The sequence below is a fragment of the Neolamprologus multifasciatus genome, chromosome 9 (genome assembly GCF_963576455.1).
Source record: "Neolamprologus multifasciatus chromosome 9, fNeoMul1.2, whole genome shotgun sequence".
NCBI lineage: Eukaryota > Metazoa > Chordata > Actinopteri > Cichliformes > Cichlidae > Neolamprologus > Neolamprologus multifasciatus.
Window position 1 is genome coordinate 3,940,852 of NC_140447.1, and position 19,420 is coordinate 3,960,271.

A 19,420-nucleotide genomic window follows, 5' to 3' on the forward strand; every position below is an offset into this window, starting at 1 on the left:
GGTACTTTTTCAGCTATCCAAAAACATGCACCTCAACTGGAAACTGAAGTGAAAAGCTGACTTAGTTTGAAAATAAAAGAGATCCTTTAAAGATTTAACCAATGCTAATTTTTGATTTTATCCAAAACATGTCTAGTTGATGGTAAAGGACTGAACAGGTCTCCAGGAAATCTAATCAACTTCTACATGGATGTTTTACTGGATAGATTTGACACAAAGGAGCACAGTAGTTCCATAACCCAGTTGTCCTCCAATAATTTCCATCTACACAGATATGAAAGCTGATTTTTTAGGATGGTTCTTTGTCACTCCTCAGTGTGCTGAACACGTAAAGATAGCATCCCTACAGACGACAGTTTGCTGAGTGAGACTTTCTGTAAAAAAAAGTTCTTTCATTTAAGATCTCGAGCTCTGCTCATTAGAACAAGAGAGCAATGACAATGAATCAGAGCATTTGGGCCCTGCAGGGATTTGACACTAGGATCTCTGTTTAGTTACATCAGTTCTGTGATGGGAATTTCAAAAGATTTTAGATTCAAAAATTAGCATTGGTTGAATCTTTAAATGGTCTCTTTTATTTTCAAACTAAGTCAGTTTTCAGTGGGTGACTTTGAGTTTCCAGTTGAGCTGCATGTTTTTGGATAGCTGGAAAAGTAACTTTTTTTTGTGCAAAATAAATAAATCAAGTCCGGTTTTACTCTCATATCGTCCAGCTTTCGGATTAGTTGTCTTCTTTCAATATCATACTTCTGACAATGCAATAAAACATGTTGTATTATTTCCTGTTCCCTACTGCAGTCACACTCCCCTGTACAGTGTTTTCCTATTAAAAGTAATGTGCTATTAAAACCAGTGTGTCCCAATCTAAGTCGAGATATAACCGTCTACTCTCTCCTGTTTCTTCCTGTACTTCTCATGTCTCCCACTTTCCTTTGGATTTTGTAAAACCATCGCCCTTTCCTCTCTTCCCTCCATTGCTTTTGCCACCTTTCCTTCATTTTGTGTTGTATTCTACTCTTAATCTCCGTCCTACTAGCACTAATAATCATATGTTACTCCTCTTTCTCACTCTCTGCAGCTCTGTGCCTGCAGATGAGTCACGTGACCGCACAGTAACAAGTCACAGCAGGACAGGAAGAAGGGGAAAAGGGAGTCTACCGCATAAGAAGAGGTGTTTGCACAGGCAGAGCTGCTTTTACATCCACAGCGAGTAAAGTAGTGAACTCAGAGGAGCGAAACAAACTATTAGTGATGGCCAAATGAAGCTTTCTGAAGCTTGTATTGAAAAACGGTTCATTACTCGAAGCTTTTCAACACAGTCCTCTCTGGTGACATCTGGTGGCCAAAAATATGAAGAGCAGCTTGAATCCACACAATAAAACCAACTGCTTCATTATGATTGCTCACTCTACAGAGCGGTGTCCTGTCTGATATTGGGCCGCCGTTGTGTTGCTTCTAACGTGCATTTTTGGGGTTAAAAAAAATGTGGTTTATTTGTTAAATAAAAAATTTTGACCAGCAAAATTTCCTTGTTTAAACATGCACCATGGTGTGGTCTTTCTTTGCTTTTCACTTCTTGATGTTGGTAAATACAATAATTGGAAAACACCACGTTACATATAATATACATATAATAATGTACAACACATGATGAAGTATGTTTCTGCTCTGAGGTCCTGCCTCCATGCACTTATGCAATTAATCGCAAGATGGGTGTATTTATAAATAATATTATATTGGGGAAATTTTCCTATACATATTTCTGACCTGGAGGTAGAATTGATTGTGAAATGGAAAATGCTTATGAACTTGCAAATTAAAAACATGATGCTTTTAAGGTAACCTTTTTTCATTTTTATTTAAGAAGCGAATTTGTTCCACTGTGCGATGGCTGAACCTGTTCCTTTTCGTGGAGATAATTTCTCCTGCATTAAGGGAAATCCCTTCACATGACACAGAAGAGGCTGGAGTGCAGAGAAACTGGTAGAGATGCAGTTATACAGTCCAATAAATACATTAAATTGCTGCACATTTGGCAGACTAACATTTTAACATTAATTAAACAATAAAATATATATTTTTTAACATTAAATGTAACAAGTCAAATGGAAGTTTTTCTAAAGTTATTTGATGATATTTCTATTATGAAAAACAGATTTTTGACATTTTGAGTTTTTCCCGTTTAATTCATCCTGATCAATCGGGTTTTATCCCCAATAGATTTTATTTCTCAAATACTAGATGTCTCTTAAATGCGATGTACTCAACAACACTGCCCAATTCTGCTGTGATTTCACTTGATGCCCAGCAGGCTTTTGACCAGGTGGAGTTATTTGTTTGCTACTCTTGACAAATTTGGATTTGGGTCAAAATTTTTGAATATGGTTAAGGTACTTTACACTTGCCCTCATTCCTCGGTCCTTACCAACCATGAGAGGTCGCTCCCGTTCCTCTTACACCGTGGGACCAAGCAGGGTTGTTGCCTCTCTCCAATGCTTTTTGCTTTAGCTCCACTTCTTAAACTGATTGACACCTTTGGCCACTTATCAGGGTTCACCATGAATTGGAAGAAGTCTGTTCTTATGCTGCTGTCGTCCAGTCTGGGCGCCGATTTCCTGTCTAGTTTGCCCTTTAAGGTCTCCCATGATTATATTTCACACTTGGGTATTAACATCCCTAGGAACTCAAAACTCCTCTTCAGGCTTAATTATTCAGTTCTAACTGATGAGCTCAAGTGTATGATAGATAAATGGAAGCTTCTCCCACTTTCAATGATTGGCCGTATCAATATAATTAAAATGGTTGCACTCACCTGTTCACAGCACCTGATGTTGATGAGCAGAAAGGTAGGGTGAGCATGAGGCAGAACTTTCTGTTGACCGCAGCTTGAATAATTTTGATGTATTTTAACTGGAACTTGATGGTTTTGTATATTTGTGCACTAATTGATGCCATAGGCCAAGTTGTAATTTGGCATAGTAGTTAGTGCAGTTATTGGTGAGTTGCAGTTATTTGTTTGTGGTCTGTGCATTTGTTTAATAAGTTAATCCCAGGCACTGATTTGTATATTGGACAGTTGCATGTGGAATAAAAGGAGCAAATGGTACAGAAGTGTATCTTGTGTTCATTGTTGCCCGTCATCTGTGTCCTCATGTTTAGCCTGCCACGGCCATAGGTTGGAGGAGCCGCAACAAATTGTCAACAGAAAAGTTTGTAGGTTTTATTGGATTGTTTATATAAAGATGAGTTTTATTAGTGAGAGTTTTATAGTTTGCTGTTGCCTTTGTCCACGCAGCTTTTAGATTAAGCCTTTGGCTACACAAAACAGATTTCTTTCAGGAGTCTTGTTCCCCTGTTAGGTTTCAGCAGTACAGCTGCACTAGGCGTTGTACTGATTTACTTTCTAGTTATTGTGCATCAGGCGGCTGAAGCCATTGGCTTGGGAGTACCGCCGCAGTTTGTGTTTAAGACAGTTTGTCTTCCTCACAGCTGACGGTATGGAGGTACATAAATACCCACCGCTAGTATGTACGGAAGACTAGGTTGAGTTAGTTAGGTTTAATAGGCAGATAGTGGGGGATATTGCTCCTGTTAATTGTGTGTCCAAGGTTTATTGAAGGGAATGTCATCAAGTTGATGTGTTGGAATGAAGCTGTGTGGCATAGGTGCAGTTCAGAGTTTGGATTTTGTAACGTTTTGAAGAAAAATGGAGACACACCAATTAATACAATGTGGTGATGTGGATGGAAGGAAAAGACAGCCGAAACCGACTGCTAAGGCTTTGGAGAATCAGATTGAAAGGCTTCAAACAGAACGTCACACTAAGATTAATAAAATTAAAAATGTCATAAAGGTTATTAAAGAATTAAAGCAATCTGAAGATAATGTTTCCACTGTTCAGTCTCAGTTAGAGAATTTGTCTGTATTGCTTAATGAGACAACTCATCTGCATGAAACCTTGCTTCCTTTGCTTCCTCAAGAAGAGCAAGAAAAACAAACTGCTTGGTTTATGAGTGTGCGGGCACATAATACTGAGTTTATGGAAGAGATAAAGAAATGGCTTCATGATGCAAAGGGAAACCCTCAGAGTAAAAATCTGGTGTCTGAGCTTGATTTGCCACATTTAAATCCACCTGGTGTTGATTCTTCTGATGTATTACCTGCTGGAAATGGTTCTGGTGCTTCTAGGCACACCGGGAATGTTGGTAAAGGTGCTGTGATAGATGATGTTAATCCAAGTGATAGCATCTCTAATGTTGGAAACAGAAGTTGTAGGAAAAGTAAATCATCACTCAGTAGCTCCATGGTTTCATCTGTCTTGTCAGCACGCATAATGGCAGAGGCTGACATGGCTGCCCTTCTTGTTCGACAGAGGTTGTTGAAAGAAAGGCATGCTTTGGAAGAACAAGAAATACAGCTTAAGAAAAGAAAGGAGCTGCTTGACTTAGAAACTGAAATAGCAGCCTCAGCAGCAAAGGTGAATGTTTTAAAAGCTTCTGAAATGTCCCGGGTCTCAAGTGCTGTTAATGGTGAATCTGATGGAATGAATTCGTATTTAGATCGAGAGCAGGGGAGTTTAGGTGTTTTAAATCCTAATGCTCCGACGTTCAAACCTGTGTTACCAGAGCGACCATATCAGGGTGTTGATGCAAGTGATCATCAAGCGCATGTATTGGATGTAAGGCCCAAGGTTAAAAATATTTCTCAGCCTAAGGTTGTTTCGTTGGAACAGTCAGAGACGAAGTTACATCAAGTATTTCCAGGTGCAGTTTCAACTACTCAGATGATGTCGCAGTCTCACGCACAATCAAAACCTCTTACACATACAGCACAAGGTAGTGAGGGTCATGATCATCTAGTAACAGTTTTGAAGAAACAAAATGAAATTACAACTTTATTGGCTGAGCAGCAGTCTCTGTTTTTGCTACCAAGGCGTGACATTCAGTTATTTGATGGTGATCCTTTGCAATATCAAACATTTGAGAGCTTTTGAGCACATGGTGGAGAGTCAAGCTCACAGTGCTAAGGATTGTTTATATTTTCTCGAGCAATACACTAGAGGCCATCCAAGAGAAATGGTCAGAAGCTGTCAGTATATGCCTGCTGAGTATGGATATGCTAAAGCTAAATCTTTGCTCCAGGCGAACTTTGGCAATTCGCTGAAAATTGCTGCTGCCTATATTGAAAGGGTCAGTAAATGGCCACCTATAAAATCTGATGATGTGAAGGCTTTGCAGGAATATGGGTTTCTATTAAGGCAATGTTGTAATGCAATGGGAGACGTTGAGTCCTTGCATGAGTTGGATGTCTCTGCTAATATGCAAGCAGTTATAAAAAAGTTGCCCATCATAAACCCCATAGACACATGCATCTGGCCCCCTTTGTTAACAAAAAACAGCAGTGTTAAAGCAGAACAAGCAAAACTGTTCTCACCAGTGAGAAATATCCATAAAAATCATGATATACACCAGTTTGTCCTACTGACAACCTTTGTCCTACTTAAAGCGTTAGGTCCAGATGAACAGAATCAACTTTGTGGGGTTTCCTGACGTGGATGATTGAGCACGCATCAAGGTATTTACAGAAACCACAGATTCTATTGAATTCTAATATTTCTAAAATCAATGGGTTTTAAGATAAAGGGCCTAATGTTCAGCCCATGCCTACCATTTACTAAAAGTACAGAAAACAGAACAGATCAGAATCCTGATATCCTGTCAGCTCAGTCATTGATACTAGCTACTATTTACAATATCTGTGATATTGAACATTAACTGTTGTAAGGCTCTCCACCTTGGCTGATGTGTGAAGAAGAAAGCACACACCCACATGAGAAACCAAACACGAGATTTCATTATACTTTTTAACAAAAAATGTGTTGAGACTCAATAAAAATGACGCATGGAGAAAGTATTTCGTTTTAGCAAAGTCCTCATTTATTGGAAGAAAAATCATTACAGATTCATGTTGACTTTACAACAGTTACACCGTATAAAAAGTGGACTTTATCAGTCACTGACACAAGCCTTAATCTACCCCACCAACTATGACCAAGCTAATTTTTCCTTGTTTTGTAAAAGTGTAAATGACGAAGAAGTTCACTGAGTTTTATCAAACCTGCCTCTGCGTTAACTTTTAAATAACTTTACATTAAAATGAAATCATAAAAAAATAAAATTAGCGTCCAGTATATCAGAAATGCATATCTTAAGGCTTCAGAATGATAGTTGAGAAATGAAAGAGATGTAACAGTAGCTACAGCCATCTTTAGCTGTTAGCAAGGCTCTCCGCTTTCTCTATAAAAACTGTGAAGTCCGGGGTTGTTCATATTCCATGCAGTGCTTAAGACACCAGTGTTGCAATCATAATGTCAGTTGCCTGGTGGGATCGACCAGCCAAACATCTGGGGTGAGTTGTAGAGGGTCAATTGAGGTCCAGAGACAACATTGCCCACAGCATCAGGATAGTGGGCCTGATTATTTGCACCCTTTCTCATGAGGCTGATGTCCAGTTGTTCGCTGAGTGAGGACGCTCCCTGAAACTGAATCACAGACAGATGCACAGTCAGTAAAACCACAATACAGAGTTCTTGTTTTAAATTATAAACAATACACTTCATCTAATTAAATGAATTCCCCAGATAGTGACTGAATTAAAAACAGTTCTGTTTAATAATTGGAGATACTTACATGAAGCGGGACGCCCTGATTGAGATGCTGAGAATCTGGAATCCTCCTAAACTTTCTCCTTCGATTTTGAAACCAAGTCTTCACCTAAAGATGGAGGAAAATGGAAGAAATTTAATGAGTACAATAGACCGAAAATTCAAAACGAATTTAGTTCCTTATGTTCTAGTAACCTTGAAAAACACTCACCTGTTTGTAGGTCAGTCCTGTCAGCTCTGCCAACTCTGTCATCTCTTGTGGTTCAGGGTAATGTTTCTGATTAAAGTGATGGACAAGAGGTTTTAACTGGCTGTCTGAGAACAGCCCTCGGGTCCTTCCTTTGAGCACCTTTTCTTCCTTCACACACACAGTACGTGTGACAGTGTTGCTGCCCTCCTGGTTTCTTGGGGCACCAAAAACCAGTTCCTCCTCCATGACAGAGCTGGAAACAGCTTCAGCAGTCTCAGACATGTTGCTCATCTCCTTAGCGAGAGCTGCCTCAGCCCATGCTGCAAGTTCTTCCAAGGGAAGACTCCCTTGCAGGCTGCTGCCAGAAATCCACAAGTCTGTGAGGATAGAAAGACAGAGGCTAAGTAAGCACAAGTATATATGGTCCACATGGGTCACCGTGGCTACTGATGTTTTGGCACAGTTGAGTTTTTTAACAGAAAATAATACAAAAGGGATCAACTGATGAGCCTTAATCAATTTCCCACGCACACAATTTCACTTGATTTTACTTGCTGAATTATTAAAATGTGCCACCAGATGTTGCCAATTAGAAAGTTTAAAAAGGGACTCAAAGCCCAGATGGTGCTGAAGTGGACTCTCTGTTCAGCTGTGGAGGGAGAAATGGTGACTTCTGCAATCAGGACTTACAACACAGAGTGAAAGGGTATTTTTGCTCAAAGATGTCTTCGAGGTTAGCCAACTCTGTTCATATTAGCTCACTAGACAACAATGCTGAGTACATACCTGGAGAAAAGTGCATCCCATAATCTTCCATCTTTGAAATCCCAGTGATTGAAACAGGAAAGCTGGAGAAAGTATCTCTGATGAAAGAGCTCCACACCAAGCAGGAAGGTGAATTAAGACTTAAGAGCAATTCTCCTGGGCTTTTAAGGAGGTTTGTGGGTGTGGGCAGGAATGTGGGGTGTTGAGCTTCTTCTTTCGTGAGTCTCTTTACAACCAGTCAGGCTGTTTCTACCAACTGGCATCATTTACATTTCTTTAAAATGCTGTTTCTCGGGTCTGAAAAAAAGTACAGTTAGAAAGCAGCCATACAAATGAGCTTTACCAAATCCTTCCACCTCACACTTTATAAAATATGAAACACTTAATGCCTAAAATTATTTTATCTTTTAAGCACTGGTACGTCAAGAAATGGCAAAGTGTGATCTCCAACTTGGGTACAGAATATCTACTAAAGCTGGCTTGAAGTGTGGGGTGAGGGGCTTCTCCTTTTCCCAATTTTGTAAATAAGTCTCTACAGTAAATCGGAACAAGATGGATTTGATGTGTTTCTGAGAGTAACAAAGGTTTTCCTCAGCTGCAAAGTCTGTTTTTTTGCTTTTATTAACATTTTAATGTAGGAACTGTTTTCTTTCTACTGAACTAAATTCACCAGCTGTGTCAGTGTGCAGGAGGAAGCACACATCAGCCTGTGATGAGAGACTTGAGCTCAAAACAGGTCAAACTCTTCCTTTGGTTGGTGGGTGTGACATGACACGGCGAGATTTCTGAGTCTTTTTTTAACAGTATTTAACAGAAGCTTTATTTCATTCTACCAGTGTCCTCATTGGAGGAAAAGTCATTGCAGATAAATGTATTGGTGACTTTGAAAGAAATATTTTGTGAGGACATCACTGGCTCCCTCACTGGTGTGCTCATGTTTGAGCAGCACTTAGCAGCTAATTACTGAAATGAACTCACTGCATGTTTTGCATCAATTAACGCAGTGTTAGAAAGAACTTTCCACTCACATAGAACATTTTTGCAAAAACATCCTCACGCTAAATTGACCTGCAGCCGTTCAGTTACACCTCTGTGTAAACCCCCACAGCAGCTTGTTGAGGCAAAAATGGTTTTTGTACTCATGCAAATCATTCACAAATGTGGCACAGAATATCACAATGACCACTGACCACTCATTTTGTCTTTATTAACTTTAATAAATGAGTGTCTGAAAGTGGCAAGTGAAATTAAGTCAATTTATCAAGGTCTGCATAGTTAATCATGTGTTTAAAACAAAACAAGGTGGTCTATATAATGTAAAAAATATATTTAATAAAACAAACAAATCTAATGTGTTTAGATTGTTCTGCTTTCATGTCAACTAGATCTGTGTTAGATGATTTTGATTTAACTTCCTGCTCTGGTTGTTTCAGACAAGCAACCAGTTTGATCTTTGCACCGATGTTTAATTTACTTTCTATTATCAGAAGATTTGTGCACATAGTTTATAATTTCAAATGTTTCAGAGCAAATACAGCTACTCTTTAAATATATTTTTGCATACGTTCTGTATTATTTCAGTGAGTATTGAAACCTGAGGTTCAAAATGTTTTAAAATAAGCCAAATTATACCAATATTACACACAAATAATGAATTACACCTCTAATTTAGATATTTTTGATCATGTGGAGAACATTACTGAGTTTATAAGGTAGCAAATGGTAGTTTCACCTCTACATTGTAAAACAATAGCAAGGCTAATGAGCCACACCAACGCCCATCATAAACCCCATGGACCTATGCATCTGGCCCCCTCTGGCTCATTCAGAATTAGAGACGCACCCAGTTCACCCAGTGACCACTAAACATACGCTAATGTGTCTTTTAGAGTTCCTGTATCACATCCTGCCACCTCTGATTAATTATCAAGTCAATGCAGACAGATGGCACCAGGGCCATGAGGTAAATTCGGGTAAAAGTGTTTGTGTTAACATGTCTTGATTTGAAGTAATTTCAAAGACACAGGAGTCATATTGTTTGCAGATGACACAAAGTTATTCTGGAAGTAACTTGAAACTTCTGAATGAACTTGAGGTGAAATGAGTTCACCTGAAACCTTGGCTGAATATGACCTACACCCGTTTTCACACCTTGGCTTGTGTGACTAGGTAGAGGATCGTTATGGGGTCTATTGTCCCTCTTGGGGCAACACTATATGGCTTAAATCTGTGACTCTCTACCACTTTGAACTGAAAAAGCCTATCAGATGAGAGGTGAAACGTCTGCAAGCAACTAAAAAGGTAATTTTCTTTCTAAAATCCTTAGACTACGATGACCTGGATAACTGGGAACCTTCCCAGACATCTAATAGAGAATGAATTTAAGAAATTGAAGACTTGGTTTTTCTATAATGATTTAACACTGAATCTGAGCAAAACAAATCTCATACTATTTGGGAGTCAAACAAATTATATCATTAATAAACTGATGATAAATAACATAGAATTAGGATAATAAACCAAACCCACTTTTTAGCCTTTTCATTAAATACTCTTAAATTTAAAGGCTTGACTGACCTCAGAACTCTACACATAATTTATAAAGCAACAAACAAATCTTTGACCCACAACATTTAGGACTTGATCAGGGCTTGTGTGGAACCTTCTTTAAATCTCAGTGATTCACCGAGATAGAAAACAACTTGAAAGAGTGAGTGTTGAATCAAAGAGAAGAAACTAATGTAAAGTGCACAAAAGAATGTTAAACTCAGCGATACATCTAGTGAGCAGCACTTCTCTGAGTGAAACGAGCTTCTTGATGTCAGAGGTCAAAGGAGAAAGACCAGATGACTTCATACTGATAGGAAAGCAGCAGAGACTAAAAATAACCACTCATTTAAAGCAAACTATACAGAAGACCATCACTGAGCGCACAACATATCAGAACTTGGAGCACATGGGCTAGAAGCAGCAGAAGACCCCACTGGCTACCACTATTGTCAGCTAAGAACAGCAAACTGAGGAAACAGACTCACAAATATTAGACAATAAGAGATTGAAGAAATGTTTCCTGGTCTGACGAGTCTCCATTTCTGTTTTGACATTCTGGGTCAGAGGCTAAACACAAGATTTCATGACTTTCACTTTTTAACATCCTATCAAATATTGTAAATTATGATGTTAGAGACTCAATGAAAGCAAAACAAAAATGCAACCAGTATTTAATCATAGCAAAGTCGTCATTTGTTGGAAGAAAATGGATGGCACTGACTGCAACATTTACAATATATATAAAAAGTTGACTTTATCAGTCTGCTACTCGAGCCTTCATCTGCCCCACCAACTCTGGGGAAAAGGGAAAAAAGATGTAGATTACATGTTAATGTTTATCTTATTGTTTTATTTTAAATGAGATTCACTGAGTCTTATCAAAGCCGCCTCTGTTTTATATTTAAATGGCAAGAAGATAAGATCTAAAAGAAATAAAACAGTAAAACAGGATAAAACATGCATGTAGCTTCCATGTTGAAAACTGCAGATGAGTTGGAAATCTATTAAATCTTTGTGAAAACCACCAGCATGTGGTTTGGCAAGACCAAGGTGGAAGAAATCCTCATCTGAAGCTTTGCTGAACATAAGGATTTCTCTCAGGTCATCCTGATTTGGTCTTTATCCTGATCAAGTTCTAAATGTTTTGGCCAAAGATTTGTTTGTTTGCTTTATAAATTATGTGTAGAGTTCTGAGGTCAACAAAGTCTTTAAATTTAAGAGTATTTAATAAAAAGGTTAAAAAGTAAGTAGATTTTAATTTTGAGATTGGACTCTGTTTTAATATCTTTATATATTAAAACAGTGCTTGGCAGTACACACAAGTTTTACAAAAGTGAGAGACATCTGAAGAGAGTTCTTAGCGCAGGTTCTTAGGGGACACACTCATCACAAAAGCGTACTCTGACCTGGAAGTCTTGGTTGAATTCATTGACAACCAGTTGTAGTACTCTGGTAGCTTCACGTGTACCGATGGATATATGCTAAATGCAGAGAACATTGACTACGCGTGAGGAAAGAGGATGTGCGCTTGGTGTTGAATGAGCTGGATCCCTGAGGGGTGGCATTGAGGCACACAAGACGTCTCAGGCGAAGGCGAACTATTTTTCAAAAGGGCTGAACTTCATCTGGCACCTGTACTCCTACAGCAAACTGAAACCATATGGCATCTGAATCAATGAGAGTGTTGATGGTTTGTCGAGAAAAATAATCTGTCTTAATGCATACACAACAAATAGTAATCTGAAAGTGATCGGGGGGTGTTACGTGGAAGTGGTGTAGAGTTGCAAGAGGTGATCTTGGAACTGAAATGGCCATGTTATAGGCTTTCAGTGTTTCCTTGTGCCCGCGGCTCTTTACGACACCTTTGAGAGTTACCTGGAGGGAGGAAGTACTTCCAATGAAAGAATTGAATACTGGTGGCATTTTCTTCACAGCCAGTGTCTGGAGTTCTGGTTATTCTTATTTGCAGACATCAGAGACAATGGGTACTTTGATGGTGGGTTTCCAGACAAAAAACTTCTTCAGTGCCTATGCCTACCTTAAAAAACAAAGAGTACATTTCAAATTCTTTTCAATCTAGTCGCAGGGTGGGTAAATTGCATTGTTCTAAGGAAAAGATTTGAGATATTCCACAAAGGGTGTCCACTTGTGGATAAATCTTTCAGAACTACCTTTCACTGTGAGTGATATCTTCTCCACCCTCAAGAATGTCCGGACAGTATTAAGCCATTGCAATGCAGATGGAGACGTGGGAGATTTCCAAAGAAGTAAAATACAGCATCTAGCAAGAAGGGAACAAAAAGCTAAGATCTTAGTTTGCTGGGGAGTTACATTAAGAGGGATCTTTGGAACTCCAAATATGGCAATTAAAGGGTCTTCTCGGATCTGACTTCCAAAAACCCCTGAAAGTACAGAAAAGAAATCAGTCCAAAATTGGTTCAAACTTGGACAGAAGAAAAACATATGGCTTAGATTGCAATGGGAGGTGTGACATCTGTCACATTGGTCTATAATTGAAGAAAAAAAATTAGATAAACGGGATTTTGAGAAATTGACTGTATTTATTACTTTAAACTGTATAAGCTGTAGCCTAGCACATCGTGTACCTGAACGCATGATGAGATTCACCTTATCCCACCATGATTTAAACAGTTCAACACCTAATTCACGCTCCCAGGCGGTTCTGATTTTACCTGAAGAATCAGATTTGGTCACCATAAGCATACAATATATATTTGATAGAGGTGATTTTTGATTAGGCCTAACAACCAGAAGGTCAACCCATGATGGATCAGCAGGGAGAATTGGGAAATTTGGAAACAGTGATGAGACACAGTCTAATTTGCAAATAGAGAAACAAGTGAGAAGGAGGTAGGTTAGATTTTGAGGATAGTTCTGTGAAACTAAGAAAGACATCATCTTTGTAAAGGGCTCTCATGGTTTTTATGCCTCTTTTGTGCCACGTCAAATAGGCGCTGTTGGTAGTGGCAGGGGGAAATAGATGATTCCTTAACAATGGTAATCTGGTAGAGGGGGATATGAATTTAAAATGCGACCTGAAGTGAAACCATATCTTAAGTGTAGAGAGCACTACGGGATTTGAAGCAACGCTACTCAGTGATGAGTAGATAAGGGAGGCAGGTGAAAAAATATGGAAAGATTGATTGAATTTCAAGTTTACACCAAATCAGGTCAGGTGAATTTAGCCAGTAGGTCAGCTTATGAATATGTAAAGACCAGTAGTACATTAAATACTTTGGTAGGGAAAGACCCCCATTAGAGGTAAACTGTTGTAATAAAGAGAGCCTCAGTCTAGGGGCTCTTCCATTCCACAAAAAAGAAGAAACCATCTGGTCCAGGGACTTAAAAACTGTTTGGGCAGAAAAAGGGGGATACACTGACATAAAAAGAGAAATCTGGGTAGCACATTCATTTTGATAATATTAATCCTGCCAATTAGTGACAGTGGGAGTGAATTCTACCTCTGTAAATCTAATGCAAATTGTGAGACCAGGGGGGCACAATTCTCAGAAAACAGTGAAGGCAAAGTTCGTGTAATGTTAATTCCAAAGTACCTAAACCCCGAGGGGCTGAGCTTAAAAGGAATGTCAGACTGCTCAAGTGTTAACGCTAAAGAGTTTACAGGGTAACATTCACTCTTGAGTAAATTAATTTTATAGCCAGAAAAAGAGCTGAATTTTTCCAAGACAGATAAAATTGGAGGAAGACTACATATGGGGTCAACTGCATACAAAAGAAGGTCATCTGCGTACAGGGATACCTTAAGTTCAACACCTGCACAGATAATTCCATGAAAGGAAGAGAGGGATTTCAGAGCAACAGAAAGAGGTTCTATGGCTAAAGCAAAGAGAAGGGCAGAAAGAGGACATCCCTGTCGAGTGCCACAGCATAGTGGGAAATACTCAGATCAAACTGAGTTGGTGATGACAGAAGCTTGAGGGGATGTATAAAGAAGTTTGGTCCAAGACACAAACCTTTCTCCAAACCCAAACCTATTCAGTACAGCAAAAAGTTAAATCCCATTCAACCCCATCAAAGGCCTTTTCTGCATCTAGAGAAATGATCACCTCAGGAGACGTGGGACAATGAGCAGAAAAAATTGTGCTTAGCACCGTACGTGTGCATTCTGTTCCTTTGAGATAATCTGTGGGAGAACGGCCTCGAGCCGAATTGCAAGTAGTTTTGCCAAAATCTTAAAATCTACATTTAGGAGAGACAGGGGCCTGTAGGACTCACAGGCCGTAGGCTCTTTGCCTTTCTTCAGTAAAACTGAAATAGATGCCTTCGTTAAAGTGGGGAGCAGCCAGCCTTTTCTCAGAGATTCATTATATAGATCAAGAAGGAGAGGGGCTAGCTTGTCTTTAAATTTTTTTAACAACTCAGCTGGAAATCTGTCTGAGCCTGGGGCCTTACCGCTCGCATACACTTGATTGAGCCAAAAACTTCCTCTATTTTAACAGGAGCGTCGAGCTGCAACTTTTTTTTTTAAAGTGAACATATAAGGAGAGGCGTCCACCAAGTATTTCCTGCCATGGCGTCCACGTCACCATGGTAATGGCACAGCCAGATAACAACATGAGATTTCAAAACATATGTACATTTAACGAGTTACTTTTAATGAACCTCAACATAATTACTTTTTTAATTCTTTGTTATTTATCAGACTCCTGAATAGTATGAGTTTTGTTTTGCTCAGACTCAGTGTTAACTGATTATAGAAACAACCGAGAATTCAGTTAAATTCATTTTCTAGTTCATTCAGAAGTTGTTCCAAGTTACTTCCACAATAACTTTGTGTCATCTGCACATAATATGACTTCTGTGTCTTTGAAATTACTTCAAATCAAGACATGTTAACACAGAAACCTTTATTTATTTCTCATGGCCCTGGTGCCATCTGTCTGCATTGACCTGATAATTAATCAGAGGTAGCAGGGTGTGATACAGGAACTCTAAAAGACACATTAGCGTATGTTTAGTGGTCACTGGCTGAACTGGGTGCGTCTCTTTAATTCTGAATGAGCCAGAGGAGGCCAGATGCATGTGTCCGTGGGTTTATGACGAGCGTTGTTGTGGATCGTTAGCCTTGCTATTGTTTACATTAACTTATGTGGGTGTTTTAGTGTCAGAGACTTTTACAATGTAGAGGTGCATTTCAAAGGTGAAAGCTACCATGTGCTACCTTATAAACTCAGTAATGTTCTCCACATGATCACAAAGATCTTAATTATGTAAGTCATTAGTTGTATGTAATATTGGTATAATTTTGCTTATTTTAAAACATTTTCAAAGATGCTGAGTTCAATTGATGTAATTTCAGTTGCCACTTTTAAACTGTTTCATTTAATAAAGTTAATGAAGACAAAACGAGTGGTCAGTGGTCATCGTGATATTCAGTGTCAGATTTTTTTAATGGTTTGTCAGAGTTTGGAAAACTTGTTTTGACCTTAAAAAGATGCTTTGGGGGTTTACACAAAGGTGCAACTGAACGCCTGGAGATCAAATTAGTGTGAGGATGCATTTGCAAAAATGATCTATGTGAGTGGGAAGAACTCACATGTTGAATTTATTTATTTTTTGCTAATTTAAGAGCAGTTAAAACGGACACTAAAATAATGGGTAGGAGGTTTAATTGAAAGTAGAATAGTAATTTTAGGCATTGCAGTTTTGAGATTTTATAAACTGTGAGCTGAAAGGATTTGGTAAAGCTCATTTGTATGGCTGCTTTCTAACTGTACTTTCTGTTTTCAGACCTCAGAAACAGCATTTTAAAGAAATGTAAATGATGCCAGTTGGTAGAAACTTGGTAGGGTAAATTGGCTCACAAAGGAAGAAGCTCAACCCCCCACATTCCTGCCCACACCCACAAACCTCTTTAAAAGCCCAGGAGAATTGCTCTTAAGTCTTAATTCACCTTCCTGCTTGGTTTGGAGCTCTTTCAGCAGAGATACTTTCTCCAGCTTTCCTGTTTTAATCACTGGGATTTCAAAGATGGAAGATTATGGGATGCACTTTTCTCCAGGTATGTACTCAGCATTGTTGCCTAGTGAGCTACATGAACAGAGTTGACTAACATCTAAGACAACTTGCAAAAATACTCTTTCACTCTGTGTTGTAAATCCTGATGGCAGAAGTCACTCTTGGTTCTGAATAATGTACAAATATTCCACTTTTTTGGGAAACTGTTGTGTTTCAGGCTCAGCAATTTACCTTTTTAAAAACTTTTTTTCCTGCTGTCTCAGAAGAGAAACAAACACTACAAATATCCCACCACTTTTTTCCCCAAGTTTGTGTGAAACTGTTGTGTTTAAGACTCATCAATATTCCCTTTTTTATTTTTTCTGTTAGAAAGTCAGTCGTGCCAAAACATATCAGCAACTGACCCATGTGGACCATATAGACTTGTTCTTACTTGGCCTCTTGTGTCTTTACCCTCACAGACTCGTGGAGTTCAGGCAGCGGACTTGAAGGGAGTCTTTCCTTGGAAGAACTCGCTATATGGGCGGAGACTGCTCTACAAAAGGAGATGGGCAACAAAACCTTTGCTACCTCTGAGACAGTTTCCAGCTCTGTCTCAGATGGCAGGATGGCAACATCACTGCCACTCTGGACCATCCCAACACTGCTCCAGAGAAACCTAAAGGAAAGGCCCAGGTGGTGTTCACAGAGAGACAGTTGGATATTCTTGTCCATCAGTTTAATCTGAACCATTACTATGAGCCAGGAGAGATGAAACAGTTGGCAGAGATGACAGGACTGACCTACAAACAGGTGAGTGTTTTTCAATTTACTACAACATAAGAAATTGAATTTTGGGTCCAATGTACTCATGAAATGTTTTCTGTTTTCTTCCATTTTAGGTAAAAACCTGGTTTCAAAACAAACGGAGTAAGTTTAGGAGGAGTTCACATCCTCAGCATGTGAATCAGGATGTCCCACTTCATGTAAGTATCTCCTATTATTAAACAGAATTGTTTATGATTCTGTCATTATCTGGGGAATTGACTGTATTTAAAAAAGTGTAATGCCAATAATTTAAAACAACTATTCTTGTTTTACTGACAGTCCCCTTGTCCCCTTCAGTTTCAGGGAGAGAGACAGCCCCCGTTCAGGGAGCAGTACACCCAGCACCAGGTAAATTCAATGAGAATGGGTGCAAATAATCAGGCCCACTATTCTCATGCTGTGGGCAATTCTGTGGCTGGACCTCAATGGACCCTCCCTGACTCCCCTCAGATGTTTGGCTGGTCAATGCCACCAGGCAACGGGCATCACGAATACGACACAGCTGTTCAAAACCCAGCAAAAATGGCCACTACGATCGAAGCAATGGGAAGAGTTGTGAGTACTCAGACTGTTCTCATGGAACTCTCAACGCAACATGGATAAAATCTTGGAGAAGCTCACGGCTCTTCAACAAGAAATTGACAGACCTGGTGATGAGTGACAGACATTTAGACTGTCTGTGAAATTGGAGGCACCAAACCCAAACATCGTCTCTCCCCTGCATACCTGTTTCCTTTTTTTCCTCTTGTCCCTGATGTATGTATTTTCACTGTCTTTTTGGTTTCTTCCTGGTGCGGCTACATCCGCAGCCCCAGGACACAGGAATTTCACTGCATGTTGTACTTTGTATGACTGTGTATTTGACTAATAAAATTTGATTTGAACACCAGTTCAGCACTGAATGGAATATAAACAACCCTGGACTTTTTTTTATTATTTTTATTGTCTTCATGTAACTCAACATAGAGTCTCATAGATTTGATTGCTTTCAGTAAAGGGGGAGGAGGGTATTCAATATCCAATGGATTTTAGAAATATTAGAATTCAGTAGGCTCCAGCTACTGTAAATAGTCAAAATAGCCAAAATACATACTGGGATATCAGAGAAAACACCATCAGAAATTCTGTATATAAGATTAAGAGATGAATTCATCAAAATGTGTTTTGTTTCATTTTGTTGTATTTGTTGTAAAAAATATTGTAAAATATACATTAAGAAAATTCTCTTCCTTGTGTGTGAGAAACTGTGAATAAAATATTAGTTTCACCCATTCAAACTGAACTTTCTACATGTCTCCAAACCTTCTGTCAGAGACTGAACATCCAAATGTTTTAGAGACTTTAGAGCTCTCTTTCCATGTTAACTTGAGCTACAATCCTCTATATTCACAATCAACGTATGAGACAGATAATCTAAAGAATCTGGAGCTTTCAAATGGACAAAAAGATTTTCCCAGGAATACCTCAAATAACAACCCTACCTCAAACTTCATTTTAAGAAACCTGAGACGATACAGTGGAAAGTTTTTGCCTCTGTGATTATCTTCCTAAGACTCTAAATGTTGGGTTTTCTTTTAATTGTTAATGAGTCTGATGCTGATTACTTGGTAGTAAAGCTCCAAAAACATTTTATTGTCACCTTTTCTACTCTCTGCTCTGTGACTACAGAGTCTTGAAATGAAACATGCAATGTTATTAAATCTTCCCCTTAGTGAACACCTGAAGTCAGCTCAATTAAAGTGTAGGATGCTGCTGATGGCCATGTATGTTTGTATCAGGGCTGTGTTGGGATCTGTCAAGGAATGTTACGATGGGGCATGGTGGCTGGAGGTTGCCAGGTTCTTGCTCACAGTGCCACCATGATCATGACTGGGAAGCGTACCAGCAACCAGGCGCCTTGCAGCAGGAGCACGGTGGTGTCCAGCAGAGCCTGAGTGGAGCTGTCAGAACAGAGGAGCTGCAGGAATGAAAAATCAAGTCAATAAATGAGCAGCACTGAGTCTAATAATCCATGTAATGTTGTCTTTGAGAGTTTCTGAAAAGCATTATGACAAAAGGTGTTTTTCAATCTCCTGAATACAGATTAATGAATAAATCATTAACTGAGTGAATGTGGATTGATATTGTACATTCAGCTAAGTAATTTCAAAGACACAGAAGTCATATTGTTTGCAGATGACGCAAAGTTATTGTGGAAGTAACTTGGAACAACTTCTGAATGAACTAGAAAATTACTTTAAGAAATTGAAGACTTTTTCTATAATCGATTAACACTGAATCTGAGCAAACAAAACTCATACCATTCAGGAGTCTGATGATAAATAACATAGAATTAAAATAAATTATCTGAAAGAACAAACTTCTTCCGGTGATAATAAATCACAAACCATCATGGTCATTATGAATATATCGATAACCTGTAAAACACACACAAAGTGTAATAG

General features: G+C 38.9%; 1 protein-coding gene across 1 annotated transcript; it reads left to right on the plus strand.

Annotated features, from left to right (window-relative positions):
* Positions 1 to 9,577: 9,577 nt before the first annotated feature.
* Positions 9,578 to 18,136, plus strand: LOC146510837 (homeobox protein NANOG-like). The gene is made up of 4 exons (XM_085173537.1): positions 9,578 to 9,582; positions 16,769 to 16,961; positions 17,051 to 17,134; positions 17,274 to 18,136. Exons 1-4 carry the CDS (start codon positions 9,578 to 9,580, stop codon positions 17,577 to 17,579), a joined length of 588 nt encoding a protein of 195 aa, XP_085029663.1. The 3' UTR covers positions 17,580 to 18,136.
* The last annotated feature ends 1,284 nt before the right edge of the window (positions 18,137 to 19,420 follow it).

Excerpts from the sequence above, each read along its gene's own strand:
- LOC146510837 (XM_085173537.1), top strand. Across the intron at positions 16,962-17,050 it reads CAGGACTGACCTACAAACAG|GTAAAAACCTGGTTTCAAAA; the intron begins GTGAGTGTTTTT and ends CTTCCATTTTAG. Across the intron at positions 17,135-17,273 it reads ATCAGGATGTCCCACTTCAT|TTTCAGGGAGAGAGACAGCC; the intron begins GTAAGTATCTCC and ends TGTCCCCTTCAG.